Below are 20621 nucleotides of genomic sequence, written 5' to 3'. Positions count from 1 at the left end.
AAATGTTCCAGTACTGAACACTTGGCGTATTTATCTGCATTGGCGCATATACCTGCAATTAGCTTTTATGTTTTAAAAGTCGACCGAACCGGCTTTCCTTCTTTTCCTGGGGCCGCAGGGGTTCAGTGGTAGAGCGTTTACCTCTGGTGCTTGGGGTCCCGGGTTCGATCCCAGCCACGCCAAGTGAACTTTGTGGTGGACAAACACCGTGTGCGTGGGTTTTCTCGGGGTTCTCCCGTTTCCTCCCACTTTCTTCATTCCACCATTTCATTCATCACTCATCATTACCGTCTCCTTTAGCCTAACCGGCATAAGCGTGGGACGTAAAACTCAAAGATTTCATTTCATTTTTTCATTTTTCCTTCTTTTCCTTCTTTTCGACTGGACCTACACGTCAAGCCTTCCAAAGATAGCCGAAAAAGTGGGAGGGTGAAAGAACATTGCCGACTAATCCAAAAGTGAAAAGCATGTTGATTCGACCTGTTGGAGGTTAGAGTGAAGGGCCCACTTGCAAGTATCGGGAACCCCCTTCCGTATTGTAGGGTTTCGCGCCATAGTAGTTATGCCCCTGACTGCTAACCCATCATCTGAACACAGTGTTGCCACAGTCCTATCTCTGGAGTGGGCTGAAAAATAGTACCAAATTGAAACAAAAAGGGCTGAATTCATTATTTTATACCAGTGACCCTATACAGGGGCGGATCCAGGACCGACTTCTGGGGGGGGCGGTGGGTTGTCATACTGCTACTTTTAAGGGCTCCAAACTTTGGGATGGGTTTTATTTATATATATAAAACAAGACAATTTCCTCCTGGGAGGACGATCGCCCCGATCCCCCTGGATCCGCCCCTGGCCTTATAACACGGAACTAAAAGAGGTTAAGTTCTAGAACACTCCCGCCCCCTCTTCCAAGAGAGCAAATGAAAAAAGTGCTCTTTTTAAAAATTATTTCCTAAAAACATCCAAATAGGAGGAACCCGAACAAGCTTGGAAGTAGATGAAACTTTTCTCGCACATAGGAAGTATAACAGAACCCGCAAATTAAAAGGGAAAACAGTTATCATCTTCGGTACGTATTGTAACGAAACCAAACGCTCCTCTATTTCAAAGTGACCAATAAACCAAAAAAGTATTATGGCCATATATGAAAAAATATAAAACTAGGAACAAATCAATCATCTCCGAGTTCGTGTGTAAACAGTACGCTTACACTGGTCGGCAAAATGAAACTTTTTTTCGCTCCCACGAACGAAAGTAGGTGATTCGTATAGGTTTCGAGCTCCTGAGTTCGAATCCATAACCCGTTTTTCTCCAGGACGTAACAGTTTTCAGGAAGGAGGGGGGTTTCAATATCCGCCCAAAGATGCTATTCTCTACCCATAATAATTTGCACGTTATAATTTAAATATCAATATAAATTATGCCGATAAAATTGCATAAAAAGTTAAAGTTTAACACTTACGTGTCACTTGGTTTTTCTACTCCTCTTGCAATTACTACAGGGTGTCTCGCGTGTCACATTCCAACAGAAGTCTGCCAATATATTCACACTCCATTTATCACTGTAGCGCCTCTCCATGGTAGCTATTTGCTGATGAAACCTTTCCCCGTGTTCGTCAGAGACCTCCCCAAGCTGTACATTTCAGGGAAGAAGTCCAGGTGGCAATGCAGGAAGTGTAACTTTAGGGACATATTGCATCCCATGTTACGAAATGAAGTAATTAACCTGCCCACAATGTCTTTGTAATCAGGTGACTTATGATTCCCTAGAAAGTACTGCACACTTCTCGAAAGGCCTCCCAAGCCTCACTTTCCATTTCATTAAGCTTAGAAGAAAATGTAGTACCCTTTAAAACATCTCTGATTTGAGGTCCCGTAAAAACACCTTCTTTCACCTTGGCCTCGCTGAGTCTTGGAAATAGTTTTCTGAGATGATTAAATGCTTCACCATCCCGGTTCAGAGCCTTGACGAAGACCTTCATGAGCCCTAATTTGATATGAAGGTGTGGTAAGAATATTTTCTCCGGATCCACAAGACATTTATTAGCCACGTTCATCTCCCCAGAAACCAGTTGCTTCCTTGGCGGCCATTTTGTGATGGTGTACTGATCTTTGGCTCGACTATCCCAATGACAGAAGAAGTAGAAGTGCTTTGTGTAACCTCCTTGTAAGCCGGTGAGGATGGCAATAACCTTAAGGTCAGCGCATACAGACCACTGGAACTGTTCGTACTTTATTTTCTGCAATAGGTTTCGCATGTTCTTGTATGTTTCTTTCATATCTACAGCATGAGCAATAGGGATGGTTTTCTTTTCATTGCCATTGTGTAGTAACACTGCCTTGAGACTTATCCTAGAGGAATCTACGAATAGCCTCCAATCTTCAGTGTTGTAGTTCAACTTCAGTTGTCCCATAAGCGATGGAATGTCACTGCAATACACCAAATCACCATCCTTTGTAAAATTAGGAACTAGGCTCACTTTTCTTTTCCTATACATCGATATATTCACATCTTGGTTTAGTAGATTCCATTGTTGAAGTCGTGATGCAAGCAACAGGGCCTTAGACTTGAGAAGGTTTAAGTCTCTGATCAGATCATTCAGCTCTTCCTGACTTATCACATGTGGTTCATTAGTGTCAGGCACTGGAGCGTAATTAGGATCTGACTCTGTACTCAAAGATTGTGCAACATCCTCACAAGCAGCTTCTTCATCAGATGAAACACTGCACAGGGTGTATGAGTCTGGTGGTACGGGTACAAACAGACAAACATCATGTTTCACAGGTCTCCTCGCGGATTCCAAGTTAGGATACTGTATTTTATGCTTCATGTTTTTTGAGAAACCTTTTATATTAGTCAGACAGAAGTAACAGTCTGAAACATGATCACGGGGCTCGCGCTAAACCATAGGTACGGCGAACGGCATCGATTTATGTGTACCTTTCAACCATCCTGTGAAAGTACCCGCACACGAGTTACAACTTTGTTTCGGAGCGCAAACGCGATCCTGGTTGCCGATTTTACACCCGAAGTACAGATGGTAGGCTGTCTTCAGGAACGGTGACAACGGCCTACTTTGTCCCTTGAAAATCACTTCCCCACATATGTAGCAGAATGAATCTCTCGAATTGTTGCAAGTTCTCGGCATGTTCGTTTAACACAAACGCCAATATTTCACACAGAAATATTTTTCACCTACGGTATACACAGACACAGCGTAACACCACCCTCTAAGACGAAGATCAACTCGAAACTGAAATATTTGTTTCACGCGGCAACGTGGTGTATGTCTTGGTGCTTTTTTCAACAATCTATCTGTCTCTAGACAAAAGGGAGTCGACGAGTAATCGCAAGTTGATTACGAAGGTTTTAGTGTATACAGTGTGGAACAATAAATCTTTGCAACCCAAGGGGAGGAGGTACGTTTCCGGGGGGTCGTGAGCTAGAGAAAAGAATGTTCCTGGGATATAACCTAGTAACAGTTCTTGGATTAAGATAGAAATTCAGAATTATGCACTCCAAACACGGAAAACACATATTAAATACGAAAAATACGATTTTTCTGTCAATTATGGAAACAGCACACCGCCAAAAACAAAAACCTTACGTGCTGGAACTTTCTCGATGAGATATTCGTAATCAGCTTCTCGAAATCTATCCGGTACACCTTTTCACCCTCGTGGGAGGATTTTCATGCCGACCACTGTTATTGCACCTTATTCTCGCTTATTTCATGACCAAAGAAGGATAATGGACTGTAAGAAGAATATAAGGTAAGTTAACTGACATTTGTAAAAAATGTAAAACCGGTCCAGGGTCCTAGAACCTTCCATGAAAGACATCAAAAGAAAGAGATGTAGGGAACGTCTTACTGACATTTTTGAAAATGTGACATGTATTTGTTAAATGGTGCTGAATTGGGTAGAATTGTACCAACTTTTTCACAAAAGGGGCTGAAAATGCCACCGTGGTACCAACGGGCCGACGAATGACAAAAAGGGCTGAATTTGGTACAATTGTACCAAGTGTGGCAACAGTGTCTGAACATTATATATTTTCCTAAGATGAAACATAAATGTGCTCTAGGCCCTACTTGAGTAAAATGCAAAATGAGACCCCTGGAATTAATAAAAAAAAATGTTACGGTTTAACATACTAGAGGATTCAAAATATTAATGATTGTTCCCCCAGGAAAAGCTTCAAGTTACGACAATGTATCTTATGTTGAATGTCTCATGGTTGTTCTCTCTATAGATGAGTCATCCTACCTTCCCTAAAGAACAGATTTTCATGTAAGCATGTCCCTTTCTTCACATGTTTTTCTGCCATTTGTTAGTACTTTTCTTCTTGTGGGTTGCGCGTTAGTTCGTTTAGAGTTCATGTACTATGACTATGACATACAATTAATATAATTCATTTTCAATCATGCAGTCTAAACATATAGTTTAAGGCATCTATAAAAAAATCCCCTAAACAATATGAACTGATTACAGCTGATTGTGAGCACTTGTAAAGTTATAATTGAGCATTTTTACGTTTTTCTTAAATTTACAATAATTCAACCATCTCACAGTGAGTTAAAATCCCAAAAAGGATAGCAATTAACAAAATTATTTGTATCTTTTCGCTATTCAAAAGATTTGATTGGTTAGTGGTCCATTACTCCTATATGCTTTTAGATAAGGGTGTCTAATTATACTGTGCTTTGAGGAGGGTCTACAACATATAGAGAATGCACTGCAAAAGACACAGCCTTAGTTAATGTTTCAAATTTTGAGTTTCTATAGATTCGAACTGAGGACGCAATTTGCGAGGACATGAAGGTGATTTTATAATTTAAAGTTGGAAATTTTAAATAATAGAAATATTTATGTAAGCATGAGCATTGAGTAATAATATGCTCTAGCGTAATCCCAACTCAACTCAACTGTATTAAAAAAAACGGCAATAAAGTTCCCACTGGTGGCAACACTGTGGAAAGATAGGCATATGTAATGACAAAACCAAACGAGAAAAGAATTCGTGCTCAGGATTTAAACAAAATGATAGATTTTATTCTGACTATTCCAGCATCTGACATTTTCACTGTATTTTTCTCTTACACAAATAACAAATGGTTTAATGATAGAGACCGATATAATTTAGGTTAAATGAAAATTGAATTACAAATCAATACTCATATAAATGAATTTTGACTACAAGAGAACAATGTTTTTATCTCTTTTAAAATACAATTTGCGAAGGAAACGAATTAAATAGGATTTTTAAACAAGTGTTCTGCTTTGGCCAAAATGTATTAATTTTCAAAACTGTTTCAGTAGGACGTATTTAAAACATTTCTTCTTTGTCAAACACTTTAAACATAAAGTGTTATATTTTGCATACACATCGAGGGCATAGTTTAAAAACACAGTATGATAACTATATTTTAGCCTGTACAGTATGTTTAGAAATCCAATGACCTAACTACGATATGTTATTTCCTATATCAAATGAAAGAAAACAGTTCTAATAAATATAGGGCGAGAAACGTCTCCTTTTAGAGTTATAAATCGCTGTAAATGTAAAATATAACGATTTAAAACACCTCGGCTTGAAAACTATTACATGTGGTTTAAGGAATTACATAGGTACTAGTACGTGCTTTATTTAAATATTCTTGTTTACAATTCTTTAGGGAGACGTATACATTTGCAGAGAATTTGTATATTAGTGGAGAAATTACCAAGTTCAGGATACTGCCAAAGTTGTAACTAAATATAAAGAATCTCTGTATTGTACAATAATTTTATAACTGTTTTGTGTATCAAAGTACTTTAAATATAAACATTTTTATTCATTAATAATAGTCATAAGGTCGATAAATCTCCTTTTATTTTCACAAAACAAAGAAGTTGACATCCCATAAAAATATACATACAAAGTTGAACTGGTGTCACACGAGAATTTATCACTGGTTATGCTTATACAAATACTTCTATTATTTAAATTTGCAACTGTGTAAAGAAATATCTCCTTCAGTTCGTTACAAACTGTGTCCTCAGTTAGGACTTATAGAAACACAAAGTTTGAAAATTAAAAAGAAAGTATTCCAAATTCACGGATGAGGACAATAAGTAGACAGTGAAAGAAATTAGAAATTAGAAATTACATTCGGGTATTCTTTTATTTCTATTATTATTCTGCCACTAACAATAATACATTTTACATCCTTTTAAAATTCTCCTGTAAGGCGATATCATGCAAGTAGCCAAACAACAAAAGGCATACTGACATCCGTTCCGCTGTCTCTACAGATTCTGCTGGAGATGTTGACCGCCATGTTTCAAGTGAAAGTTGACCAGATTGATCAAGTTCAGTGCAACTTGCAATAATTCGTATCATTAGATGTTAATAATGTCATTGCGTGTGTTCTGTTGAATGAATTAATGGTACGTGGATTACTGTGGTACACTCCAATAAAAATCGCAACTGGGTATATCAGGGGACTTTGGATGCATACATATATCTCTAAAGTTTGAAAACAGAATACATTATTTCCTAAGAAATGTTGTTCATCTGACGTAAGCTGGCCAAAAGCAAGGCCCAAAGATGCCGGCACTTTAACGCACTGACATCACTGTGGCTCCAAAGAAAATTAGCCCAATGATTTTCATCCCAGATACAGCACACCTCACAGGGCAGCGCGCAATCTTACATCTTGCATCCAATGTTTACATCATGCAACTTAGTTCGAATATTTGTCGATGCTTCTCGATATACCGATACTGCGTAACTCTTCCATCATAAAGTATAAGTTCGGATCAAGAAATTAACTTTCGATTTCCTGCAGTAGCCATGTGCAGTGCTGTGTATGTCCAGCATGGGGGCCGCGGTGGCTCAGTGGTAGAGCGTTCACCTCTGGTGCTAGGGGTCTCAGGTTCAAACCCTGCTCCCGCCAAGTGAACTTTGTGGTGGACAAACACCGCGTGCATGGGTTTTCTCGGGGTTCTCCCGTTTCCTCCCACTTTCTTCATTCCACCATTTCATTCATTACTCATTATCACCGTCTCCTTTAGCCTAACCGGCATAAGCGTGGGACGTAAAACTCAAAAATTTCATTTCATTTCATTTTATGTCCAGCATGTTCAAACCATGACCTGCAATTATTTCAGGTTAAGATCCTTCAGGATGCGCCAGCGCGTTGCTAAAGTCAAGCCCGTCTGTTGCGACAAACTCCTAGTTAACTTAGTAGGGCTCGGCAACATCCGTTGGTGAATATCTACCTTTTGCGCTTCGTTGCTCTTCCGACGCAGTTATCCATGCTCCTTATCAAGCACAGATTTTGATTTCTCAAACTTATTTATGATTTCGTGTATGGATTGACTTAGCAGGTGAATCTTGTTGAATCCGTCGCAGAATTACTCTTGTACTCCTTTCAGTGATCTGTCGTGTGAGTAATGGAATACTAAATATAATTGCGTGTTGCTGTTTCTACCATAGTAGTCATTTTTGGTTTCTCATCTTCCATGTCCGTCCCGTTTATCTGGGATCACCTTGTAATTGATTGACAAAAACATAGATATCAGGGATGAAAGTTATTACGTAAAATTACTTTGGATACCTTACTATCAATATTTTTAGTTGATACTTTTGAATATATTTCTTTTCAAAAACAAGACTCGCTATATATATGTCCGGTAAGAAGTCTGTACCAGTCACTGACCTTATTCAGAATAGTATCATTATTTACTGCCGTGCTAGTAAAATATCGATCAGTTGGCAACCCTAATATTATTTCATCAAGTGTACGTAATTGGTTCCAACATTATTACTTAATTTCTATTTTGTTATTACATTTTGTTATAGCGTATCAATTTTATACGGCTATTTAACAGTTAAATTAAACTACTAATGATGAACTATCCTGCTTAAGAAAATATATGTCAGTTACTCAGCAGCAAACATGTTGCGTTAGCTACATGTGGCTCTATGTATGGTTTCTTGAAGTAAATACTCATTAAAACTTACATAAAGTTCTTATTAGTAAGTGCTCTGTATTTGTACTTACTATATTATATATTAAACTTATACATTTTCATTTTACTTTCTATTTTGATATAGGATGAAGAATTCCGTTACTTAATCAACCCAAAACGACGGAAATGCAGCTCTTTCTGGTTCAAGGCTGGATTATGGGGTGGAATTAACCTCTTGGTCGTTGGGTTAATTATATTATTAATTGGTTACCTCGTCCCGTTCCGAGATGTGATTGTGGGATACGAAAACCAGCTAGAAATACTCGACAAGTCAGCGATTCAGTTTAACAAGCAATTGGATTTATGTAAATTAATAGGGTTAAGCGTCTTCTGTACAGGTGGCGTTGTGCTCCTCGTAACTCTTTTGTTTCCAACATTTATGTACAGCTATTGCGACGATTCGGTTACTGTGGAACCATTCCGGATTAGTGTCCAACAAGTTGATGAGGGAACTCTACCTGACAAGAGGATTCCCGTAACAGAACATGTCAGCTCTGTGCAACCGACCTGGGAGAAAAGCGCGCTAATCACAAAAACCGGATTAGTGGATGTACCCTAAACTTATAAGAAAAAAAATTGTCAAACAAATTTGAATCCCTTTCGTTTATGTCAAACCTGACTTAAGATGACTGAACTCTAATGAACAAAAGACCCTTTAAAAAGTAAGCAAACTTGCGTTAAAAACATTTTAGCTTAATTTATACCTTTTTAAAGTTTTGGATCATAATTACCAGTTCAGATTAATATTTACTTAAAAATTAAATCAAAACACCATTTCATACATTTGGTTTAGTATCAAATAATAAAAGGAGATATGAAAATATAATATCGACGTAAAATTAAGTACTAGACATCACAAATGTATTGAATATGATTTTAGTATCTAAACACATTAATTTGTATTTTGATACAATAATTGTTATTTTGGACAACGAGAAGAATACTCAATATACAAACCTCATAGACATGAAAGCTTCGACTCCTAATTAATTAATTAATTAATTATGTCCAACTTTTAAATCAAAATTAGACATGGCTATGAGCAAACTTTTTTATTTTTATTTTTTTTTGTTTTTTCGTCAGGTACTTAAATGTAAGTACAAAATTTAGAATTATATTTTGGTATTTTTAAAATATCACTGTTTATTAATTTTAATAAACTAATTGCAATATATTTTTAATAAAACCTGAAAAACGTTTGAATATTAAGTTTACGTATTATTACAATTAAATCGAATAGCATTTCCATATCGGAGTATCAAAATAAATAATTGTTAATTTTATCATGTTTGTAATATTTATATTCAAGTATGTGACGACGAATTACTAATACTTTTACTATAGTATGTTACTTTTATTCTTTTTTGTAGTATTTACAAATTTCTAACATTACCAACTGGAAACATAATTTGAGATGAACATCCGTGTTATTAAGACGTAAGTCCAATACTACTCAGACACAAGAGAGTAGTATATTTGTTTTAAAAAAGTAAGATAAATGTAAATATTGAAATACCTTTAGAGAAATGAAACTCAGTTTGCTCGCTGAGGTGCAAAGATTCATCCAATTCATCTATGTACGTCAAATTTATATAGTTTTCTGAGAGGCGAACGTAAACTATCTTAAAAGTATTATTTACTTACGTTTAACGAACCTAACAAACGATGTACGGATACTAACAATAATAAACCGTAGTTAACTAGGAAAGTACACAACGATTATCAATTTAAGACAATTCAAATATTACTCAATCTCATAAAATAATTATTTATTAAGATCATGTTACTAGCAAAAGATTTAATTTTATATAAGGTTAACAATGTTACACGATAAAAACGTGTAATTTACTGATTGCACACTAGTCCCAGGAAAAGGAATATTTACTAACGTTGATTAATCCAGAAGAATTGGTACGGTGAAACTTCACTTCGTCAGAAGCTAGCAAACATATAATCTACGAGATTACCATAAGCCTTACAATAAATACACGTTGAAAATTTCTTTTTCATTAACCTGAGGTGATTAAACTCATACGTGTATACGTTTCGAAACTAGTTAAGTACTAAGTAACACATAGCAGCCACATAGTTATAAATTTAAAGATGAAATATTATTTTTTCATCCGCTTAAACTGTATAAACTGCATATAATAGATCAACTAGAGAATACTTGAAGTAAAAAAAAAAAAAGTTTGTTATTATATTCGAAGCATGTTAAAATATATGTTAGGAAAGCAACGCAGTTACAAACAAGATATTTCTTCACGTATGCATCATAAAGATATATATACACAAACATTGGAAAATGTATTGTTATTTTCTGCGGAGAATATAAGAGATATATAACGAATTATATTTTCTACTGTAAGAGAATAATAACTATATCGTTGTAACTATGATATTTTATTGCTAAATAATTCTTACAATTTTCGTACCCATTCTAAACATAAAATGGTTGAAGGACTGGTTCTCTTACAGTAACTAGTTTTGAGTTCCTGTACCATCATTGATTGTTTTTTAGCTCTTGATTTACATGATGAATTTTTTCTGTTTTAATGCATTGATTTTACTGATTTCTACTTAAAATCTATTTAAACGTCGCTTGGGTTTTCAATAATGAAATTGGACAATATACAGCGTTAGCTTAAATGATTCATCGGGTTTCAAAACACGGTATTTTTTTTTACAAGAATAAGACGTTTTAAGACGAGTGATACATGTAAAGATAGATAAGCTCATCAAGATTTTGGTACATTTTACAAATGTTCGATGTGTGCACCCTTGGTCACCCGGCACACATCCAAACGGTAATCCAGCTCCGTCCATACGTTCACTAGCATGTTTCCATCAATGTCCGTCACAGCAGCGGTGATGCGTTCCCGCAGTTCTTGGAGTGTTGTTGGCATTGAGGGTACACAAACTTTGTTCTTAACATAACCCCACAGGAAGAAATTACATGGCGTGGGATCTAGTGACCTGGGGGGCTATGGTAACAGAGGAACATCGCCCATACCAGTGCGCCCTATCCAACAATGTGGCAGTTCTCTGTCTTTTCCCTTTACACAGATAACCAGTATTACGAAACTGGCGAAACCGACGCAAAATGCTCTGGTGACCAAGTGCAGTTTTTTCCGTATTTGTATAGGAATGCACGCTGAACGCTCATAATCGACGAACACTTCGCATATTCTAATACACAAAAAACTGTTTTCCTGCATTGCCGCTATCTTATAGAGTGTCATCATAGGCCTGCCACTTAGCTTGCACGCTAACCAAGAGGCGGGCTTTTTAAACTTTGTTAGTGTATCTATCTTTCTATGTAACACCCGGCATTGCACGTCGTATACTTGTTAATAGACAGTGCTTTGAACCCCGATGAGTCATTTAGGCTAACCTTGTATTTAAATTAAATTTCTAAAATTATATGCTCTATAACCACATTTAATTTTCAGGAAGTAAGAAACATTTAAGTACCGTATATCTCAATAAGATGAAATCAGCAAAATCAAACTATTTTAAATCCAATTCAAGTCAAAGAAAGGATAAAATTCATATAAATCAAGGGACTATAAAAGTCAAAGTTGGTGCAGGGTATTCACACTGTTAATATAGAAATTATGTAACAACAATGAATTTCAAAGACTTAACCACAACAGCGAAAAATAAAATAAATATATAGAAAGATGAACGGCAAAAAATCAATTTCACTACCAATATTATTATTGCAAGGCCTATTTCAAGAACAATATTTGGTACGAAATCGATCATTAGGCCTAACTTTATGCTTGAAGACATAATTTACATAACTATATATATATTTTGGTACAAATATCATTGCATTACTGTGGAAACAACCGACAATTGATGACGACTGTACGAAATGATATTACCCATATTCTTATATATGTGTTTCATGTAAAATTCAGTGTAAATTGTTGATAGTTATAGATGAAGAATATTTTATGATGTCCTAATATAATGTCTAATATGGTAAGACTGATAGTCTGCGTAATTGTTGGTGCTGGCATATATATATATATGTCTTCAAATCATGTTATGCATAAATATTAACATTATAACTGTGATGGAATTTACTGTTATAAATATCTGTATTCTATTAATGTTCAAGGTTTTTATTGTTCTAAATAAAAATTACATAGCTATATGTACAACAAATGAAAAGAATGTGTAATATGTTCAAATTTTAGTGCCATTTCGTTCATATTTTATTCTGAATTTAATGATCTAAAAAATGTTCCAATAATGCTAATTGTAATAATGTGGTTATTCTTGACTTTGTGATCTGATGCGTAATGCTTCTAAGTGCTTAACGTTGTTAAGAGGCTCAAGAACAGACAAGCACAAAGTATTACACACCAGACATCTTGTTGTTCTGGGATGTTGAGGTTGTATTCTTGGAAATTACAATCCTGTTAGGCTACCTAATTATACAAGTACATACATTGTTCCAGGTATCGTCCGTCTTTATGTAGGCAATCTTTTTTTGTGTGAATAAAGAGCAGAGAACACATCCCATTTGGTTTTATCTTTTGCTCAAACTAGCAGCACTTAACAGGCTCGAATACCTGCTCCCTTTTTGTATTATAATCAGGGATAGAAGTCAGAGGAAACGCGAGCGGACGCCATTCCCCCTTCTTCCAGAAAATATCTATGACGTCCCCTCACTTTCTAAACAAAATACAAAGGAAAAAATAGGAATGGGAGATGGCGTGTTGTCATTCGTCTCCCTTCCTTTTCAGATCCACTTTTAACCCTGATTATAACCCAATTGGTTTATATAGAGAATTTAGTTTGTTTCCTTTGAATGGCCTAATAGGAAACCTAAAAGAAAGTATACGTCATGCTGTATTAAAATTGAATAATCATGACGAAAAATATGGGAAGGAATATCATATTCTTCGGTGAATTTCTGAATTCTGAATTTCAGGGAATCTCTCCTCGAAAAGTAAAGAATAATATTCATTGTATAAAAATAAAATACTATTTACCGTATGTCTATCATAGTTGAACATTCTTAGATTTTGTATACCTTCAAATTTCCGATATTGGTAAATTTTCAGCCTTTTACCCACTTAGTCGTGGTTGATTTTAAGCATGGATAGAGGTTTATTTTTCAAAGTTAAAGGAAAATGGATACGAAGTTTTAATAAAATCGAATACATCGTAACTTTTTACAAAAACAATACTATTTTTGTTATTAGCTAAAATCATAGTTGTGTAATTTTAGTTTAAACCAGTTTACCAATCCCATTTGGTAAATGATGAACCCCTCTATATTCACCTGATATCCATTTATGCAGTAACACTTGCATCTAATCTTACTCAACCTGTGACTTGTAACGCTCTACTTTTTAAACCTGGATGCAGCTTTGATTAAAACGTATTATTCTCGTAATAACTAAAACAATTTTATCCATCTAAAAGTTGCTCATTATTTTCAACTAATTTTCCATTGATCCCCTAAAATCTCATTGGCGCGCCACTTTGAGTCATAACTCCCTCCCTATGGAAACCGGTACTAGCTAAAATTTTTGAATATATACTATGATTTTTTTAAATCCAAGTTAGTGTTTATGGAGGGAAGTAACTACCAGGCTACTTTCGTTTCCCCTTATCGCAAAGATAAACTTAATGTAAAATTATTTACAACAATTATTATTTTCGAAGTGTACATTGGAAACAATGTTCCACTAAAATCATAATGCTCTTATATAGTAATGTTTAATATATAAACATTAGATTGATCCTTATTCTTTAACTTTCGAGATTTTTTAAAGTCTCACCTCTAAAACAATTCCATATCCGCTCAAAGGAACCCATGAGAAAATTCAGCTTAATTGAACAATATGAAATTGTGCCCGAAGTGACCTCAAGTTTTGAATGTACGTATTTACAGTATACAATATGAAACAAATGTGTCATGCATTGTTTGAACAACAATTGTAAGCACTGGCGCAAATCCCGGGAAGGTGAGAGAACATGTCCCCTCCAATCTTGGAACTGAGGGGGACTGTCCCCCCAAATAATCCGGTTTGTAATGTGTTTTTGGGAAGAAATTTGATGATTTTCTCCCGATTGCCACAAAGGAAGTGATATGAAATTGATGTACCCCAGGAATAAGCCTCAAATCTGCCTGCCTCCCAAGACAACTCTGATCCTCCACAACATTGTTTTTCAACTTCATAAATAGTTTAGACATCGCAATATATATATATATATATATATATATATATATATATATATATATATATATATATATATATATATATATATATATATATTGGGAAAACGTTATTGGGATATTTTGTCCTAACAAAGTTCTATCCTATACGAAATTTCATCCTGTGAAATTTTGTTCGTGCAAGATTTTGGTCTGCATCTGGCTGCGAGGTTTCGACAGCGAGTTTTCTACTCAAGTCACTTTACTCATAATCTAGCAGTATTGTGCAGAGGAATCTACAGAATTAGCTGCGATTTTTTCGACAGAAAGATTTTTTTCAGGTCATATATGACTATTTTTTACCTGAGACATACGTACATGAATTATCAAATTGTGTAGGACATCATTTATGTAACAAAGATACAGAATTGTCTTTCTTTCGTCGCCGTAATTATTATAAACGGCGTCCAGAAACCTGCACTGTTCATCAACCACTAGGAAGTTTTAATCTTCTATGACAGAAGACGTAATAAGCGACACTAGTATTTCTTCTTCTGTATATACTTTGGATAATGAAGTCATCAGTAATCATTTGGACACTTGTTACAAGCTGAGACACAAGGAAGGATGACTCAAGGAGATAGACCTCAGGTTTTTATCTATACAACCAAGAAGAAACCAGGGTAAGAGAAATGCATTGCACACGTTACGAACTGCTCTTGTTTACAAGAGGATCACAGAGAAGTCAGAGTGAGTTCCTGCGTACCCATTTGGAGCCAGCAGACAGGAATGGAATAGTTCAACGAAATGTAATTATCGGATTCCTGTTTTTTCTTTTTCCACGTAACACGATCAACACAATTCAGTCACTAATGAAAGGATCTATTTGTTTCTTCCTGTTTTTTTTTTTTTTTTTTTTTTTATTTTTTTACGTACGATAAAATTACCAGTAAATATAAATTAAATCTCAGTAATCAATACACCATAAACAATGTTTTTGTTTGTTGTTGTTTACCACCCTATACTCTTAGACTAAGCAAGACGGAGATGATGATAATGAGTGGAATGGTGACATGAAGAAAGTACACTGGGAAAAAAATTATAGGTGGCGTACTTAAAAAGATATGTTACATGCGTAATTCCTGTCGTTTTTGGACTTAACGTATACAGCAGACATATAACTGAAAACGCATGTTTTATAATACTTTCTGTATAAGTGTTCCATCTAAACGTACTTTCCGTATGAAACAATGTAGGCGGTCAGAATCTCACATACAAATGGATGTATATAACATATAGCTCACGAAGGTAAAATAAGTATATGCATGTGATATACGGGAAACTGTTAGATGTCAGACATCCTGCAACGGCATGATGTAACATCTAAGGGCAGTGCCTATGTAGCATACGAATAACGTATGCTCCGTGCTGATTTCTATAGTAAGCAATAGGATACTGTATATTTGTATAATATACCGCTGCCCGGAGAATAGATTTTTCTCTGTGTAGGAGGAAACGGGATAACTCCCCGAAACCGCGCCCACACGATGTTTTCCACCACAAAACCCACATAGCGCGAATTGGAATCGAACCAGAGACTCCATGCGCCAGAGGTTAGCCCTGTACCACTGAATTTTAGCGGCTGTCTCAAAGAACGCTTGTGTTTCACATAGAGCTCTATGCAGTACTTCAAGGTTCTATTCTCGTGCGGGATAACAGAACATTTATATGGTAGAGAACTTGCTGAAGTTACGTGTAATGTAAATCGGGCCTTTATAATATATAGAACAGTATACGTAATTCTATAAAATGTCATCCTTCGAGGGAGAACTGCAAATACTTCCTGAATACGGTCGATCAGCTGGGTCTTCGTGGTGCAGGCAGTGCAGTTGGTTAGCTGCTCTACCACGCCTCATACATAATAATCCATAGGATTGCAATCAGGGGAGTTTGGGGGCCAGATGTCAGGACCTGTGAGATCGTAAAAATTGTCTTCCTAGGGTCTTCCCAGCAGTATGGCAGGGAGCAGAGTCTTGCTGCCACACGTAGGGCCGTCCAGCAGCCACTCTTTCCACCCAAGGCTTCACAACGGTGAATAAAAGCTTCACATACCCATTTGCAGTGAGCTGGAGTCCTCCTTCACATGCTCCTACAATTGTTGCATGCATTCCTGTGTGTGGCGGCAATCAGACCGTCTTCTCTGCGCTTTTCTAGTAGCCACGGCTTTGCATTTCACTTCGTATCGCTTTCACAGTGTTTAAGGAGCACTGATCAGCTGTCGTTATTGCAGAATTTGGGTGTCCGGTGCGAATCATCATGATGCATGTAACTTTTCCAATATTCTGGTGGCTTCCACTGGCCCATTCCATTTCTTTGCGACTTCACAGCTGTATCTGAAACCAAAGAGAAGAAATATGTAAGAACGCAAGCAACACCCTCCGTGAACGCATATTTATATGGAGTCAAACCAACTGTCAAATTTATCACGAACACCCTGTGTGTATATATATAGTTTGGTGTGCATAACGCCCACTACAATATTTAAACACAAAGGATGTTAATCAATTTGTATATTGATTTGTGAGAGTATTTTCAAACCGCATAGTTCTGGTTTTGATTTTCTGTGCGAGTACAACATTTCAGGATTTTACTAAGCATCGCAAAAAAAAAAAAAAAAAAAAAAAAAATGGGTACTTAAATTAGGAAGTAGAAATTCATATCTAGAACTCAATAATACATCCGCCAATAAAAAGCATCCCATCTCCCATATCTTCTCGTCTTTCAACAAGAGGTTTTTTTTATTATTGATATTGAAATTTCAAATGCAATACATTAGCTATATGAAACGGAAATCCTCGACTTCTCCGTCTCCATGAAAAAGAGAAGAACTCATAATCTTTCATATATTACTTATTTAAAAGAAATGCTCTCATAATACCATAGAAGAGGCTTCCAAGAGAGAGCATCATAAAAGGAATTCTTTCAGTCACCTGCCGAGCATCATATTCCGTGTTTATGACACTCATCAGATCCTAACTGCAGCTATAATGCTTACACGACACACTTAGTTCATAGATAAAGTGCTTGGGAATCGATGTCAGCTTGGATGACCACGGCTTTTACTTAATACCGTATAAAATGTAATACGATTAAGAATAGACTAAATGGTCCAGCATACCTGTTTTTGAGAAAGTTGCTCTATTAAGCCAGGGTTCAAATATTAACTTATGACAAAAAAAATGTGAGACATTAATCTTCTGGTGCATGATTATAGGAGCTTAAGTTGAAAATATTACTTTTTCAGGAGAGCCAAAACAAACTCAAAAGTATCTTCAAAATGTTTCTTTTTTTTTTTTTAAAGTAACAATTCATAATTACATTTCGAAAACTCTGTATTTGAAGGTAAAATTTTTATTTCGCTTTTAATATTTTTCACCATTTAAACTCATCCCCTCTATCCTCTAAAATAATCTACAGGGTGTCCATAAATAAGTTTCTCCGTTACCTCTTGATAAATGCTAATGTAAGTTTCTCCGTTACCCCTTGGTAAATGCTAATGTAAGTTTTTCTGTTACCCCTTTATAAATGCTAATGTAAGGTTTTCCATTGTTTTAGATTGTATGGACGATGGCTGATACTTCCAGTTACTGTAAGGAAGAAGTATTATTGCAACTTGTTGGGTGCATGAGAGAAACCACGAAGCCCACACCTCACCAGCTGTGATAATGCGCTATGGGAGTTCAAAAGGGGGTACATAACGTTGCACAAAACCGGTACGATACCACTGCCGAACTAACAGAAGCTGCGAAATAAGCTTTCACTCATGTACTTCTGCAACGCTCCGCAAGATGTTGCACAGAATCTGGCAGCGTATTATTCTTTGTCATAAGAATGACGGCCGACAGACTGATCCTTTGTACATTTAATGTTTTCTATCTCAATAAAACTTCTCGAAAGCATTGTTGTTCATGTTATTCAGTTCTTTCCGTGTAATTATTTACGTACGTTTAAGTGGCTTATGTTACTTATTTTCAGGGGTAACGGAATTTTGTGGCCACGCTGTATGTCGTTTTGAGGTGAGGTGCGGTGATTTTGAGTTTAACGTCTCTTTCAGCAGCAAGACTATGAGACGTGGACCTAGTGATTAACGTGGAATCCGAACCACATGAGCTCCCGCCCAAGTCTTCCCCGCCAAAGGCGCATACGCTAACCGCTTAGCCATGGAGGAGCTCCAAAATTCACTTGGCGGGAGTTGAGATCAAACCTGGTATCCCTACCACAGCCACCGCGGCCTCCCGTTTTGTCAACTCAGAATATGATCCTATTAATCTAATAAATATGATTTGATACTTTATTTAGCAAATACTTACAAAAATTACACAAACTTAAATGAATAGTACTGAAAATTAAATAAAAATAGGAAATATTTTGTAACTGTTTCTATTAGCGTAGTTCATTAATATTATTAAGAAAACACAATGTTATTGTAAGTCAATTTCAGTTAGATCTGGATGTTCATTAACTGCAGCAGGATCTGTAAGAACCTTTTATAAAAGTTAAGGGAACTGGTTGTACAATAGTAAGTAGATCCAATAAATCCGTATTTTCTTTGGACAGAAGCACACTTGTGGTGAGCAAGGTGGCTCAGTTGCAGAGCACTTACCTCTGGTGCGTGGGGTTCCTGATTCGATCCCCATCCAAGTAAGTTTGTGGTGGACAATATCGAGTCTGTGGGTGTTCTCGCAGTACTACCCAATTTCTTATTCCACCAATTCTTGCATCATCATTCACTTGCCTAAAATCATCGTCTCCCTTAGCTGAAAGCGCATAATCGTGGGACGATATTTCGTTTCATTTCATAAGCACAAAATATATTCGTATTTTGTTTACTAGGCAGTGTGGTAATTGAAGGGAGGAAAGGGGGAAATTCCCAGGCAACTCTGAACACTTCTCCAAAACCTCGTTCCCTTTGTGTTTTCTAGGGGAGAACTTGGTAATGACATCAAACCATCATACTTTATGGAGACGTTCTCACAGAAGGTATCCAAGTACCTTTATACGCTATATACACTCATGTCCAAAATTATTGTCGCATGTCTATAAATATGTTGTTCTAGGAATATAATTTGATTACGAATTCGCCCGGTATTTCTTATAATGTTAGTATGTGTATAATCGGCAAAGACATGTTTGTAGTAAATTTCATGTCAAAAGAGCAGTAAATAAGAACAATAAAACGAAAATAAAACTTTCTTATCTATTTAGCAACATTTTATTTTATTATAATTTTCGTATTTGTAATTCTTTTCCTATTAAATTTTCCACAAATATACATTTCCCGGTTATACACATAGTATCAGTATTAAAAGTACCCTGCAAAATAATTATCAAATTATATTCTTACAAGAAGACAGTTATAGATACACCGTATGTGACAATCATTTTGGACATGAGTGTACATTACAAAAACTGATTTTTCAAATCTTTTGTGAGAGCTGAGAACTGTGAACCGAGAAATCATAACCTTTTCCATATTGTACAAGGGTATTTTCCTGCGAGTAAAAGTTATTTTTGCAATACGTTGAGAAATTTGTATCCTAGTACAAGTAGCCCTATATTTTAGGCACACACTAACTCCACCCCCCACCTCGAAATGATTCAATTTCCACACTGTTACTAGGTACATTGGTGGCCTCGATCTTCTGAAACTCAACGTGTTGAAAGGAATATGGAAATTCTTTTAGTGTACAGTTCTTTCAGTTTGAGTGTGCTGAATCCATTAATCAGGATATAATGGGAAAAGCTGTTGTTCTTACTACAGAACAGATTTAATTTCAAGAGTTCAATATTCATTAAACTGCTCTTGGTTTAACTCAACATTATTTCTTTCAGTGCTTCTCACCAACTAGTACACTTCTGTTCACAAAAACCTAGACCGGAGTTTCTACTCTTTTTTCCTTTAGGACACACCAAAGTACGTTTCAAACTTTCGCGATACCCGTGCATGCGATTTTTTCATAGCTGGAAAAAAGAAAAAAGAAAAGAAAAAGAAAAAGAAACACAAAAATACATACAATACATTTTAAAAAAAATATGGAACGACTATCAGATACAAGTCTCACAAGAAAATTACGTAAGACTGTTGAATAGAAACATATTAGAACATAAAAGAAACTTGACTCTTAAGCAGGAATATGAGAAAGATATATTACCATCAGAAAAATAAGAAGGCACCAAACTTATAACTAGTAAGATTATTTGTCCCTGGCGATCTTTACAAAGCATATATAAGCGTGGACGAACTCTTGATAGATACACTCTCACATCCAGTATTTCCTTCGAAAGAAAAATGAAGAACGTTAAAAACAAATTTTCCAGCTTTGAAATAGAATGAAATATTTAAGTTTTACGTCCCATGATT

The 20621-nt window shown here is 35.9% G+C and overlaps 1 protein-coding gene across 1 annotated transcript in view; it reads left to right on the top strand.

Moving 5' to 3' along the window:
* LOC145674883 (neurensin-1-like) overlaps positions 1-10703 on the top strand; it is a 467202-nt gene extending 456499 nt beyond the window's left edge. The window contains exon 4 of the mRNA XM_081745130.1: positions 8105-10703. Within this exon, the coding sequence (XP_081601256.1) occupies positions 8105-8578 (474 nt within the window). The 3' untranslated portion in view covers positions 8579-10703. The remainder of the gene's footprint in view (positions 1-8104) is intronic.
* The last annotated feature ends 9918 nt before the right edge of the window (positions 10704-20621 follow it).

The sequence above is a fragment of the Thermobia domestica genome, chromosome 18 (genome assembly GCF_964235325.1).
Source record: "Thermobia domestica chromosome 18, izTheDome1.hap1.1, whole genome shotgun sequence".
Classification (NCBI taxonomy): Eukaryota; Metazoa; Arthropoda; class Insecta; order Zygentoma; family Lepismatidae; genus Thermobia; species Thermobia domestica.
Note: the sequence above shows the minus strand (reverse complement) of the source record. Positions and strands in the feature narration are given on the sequence as shown.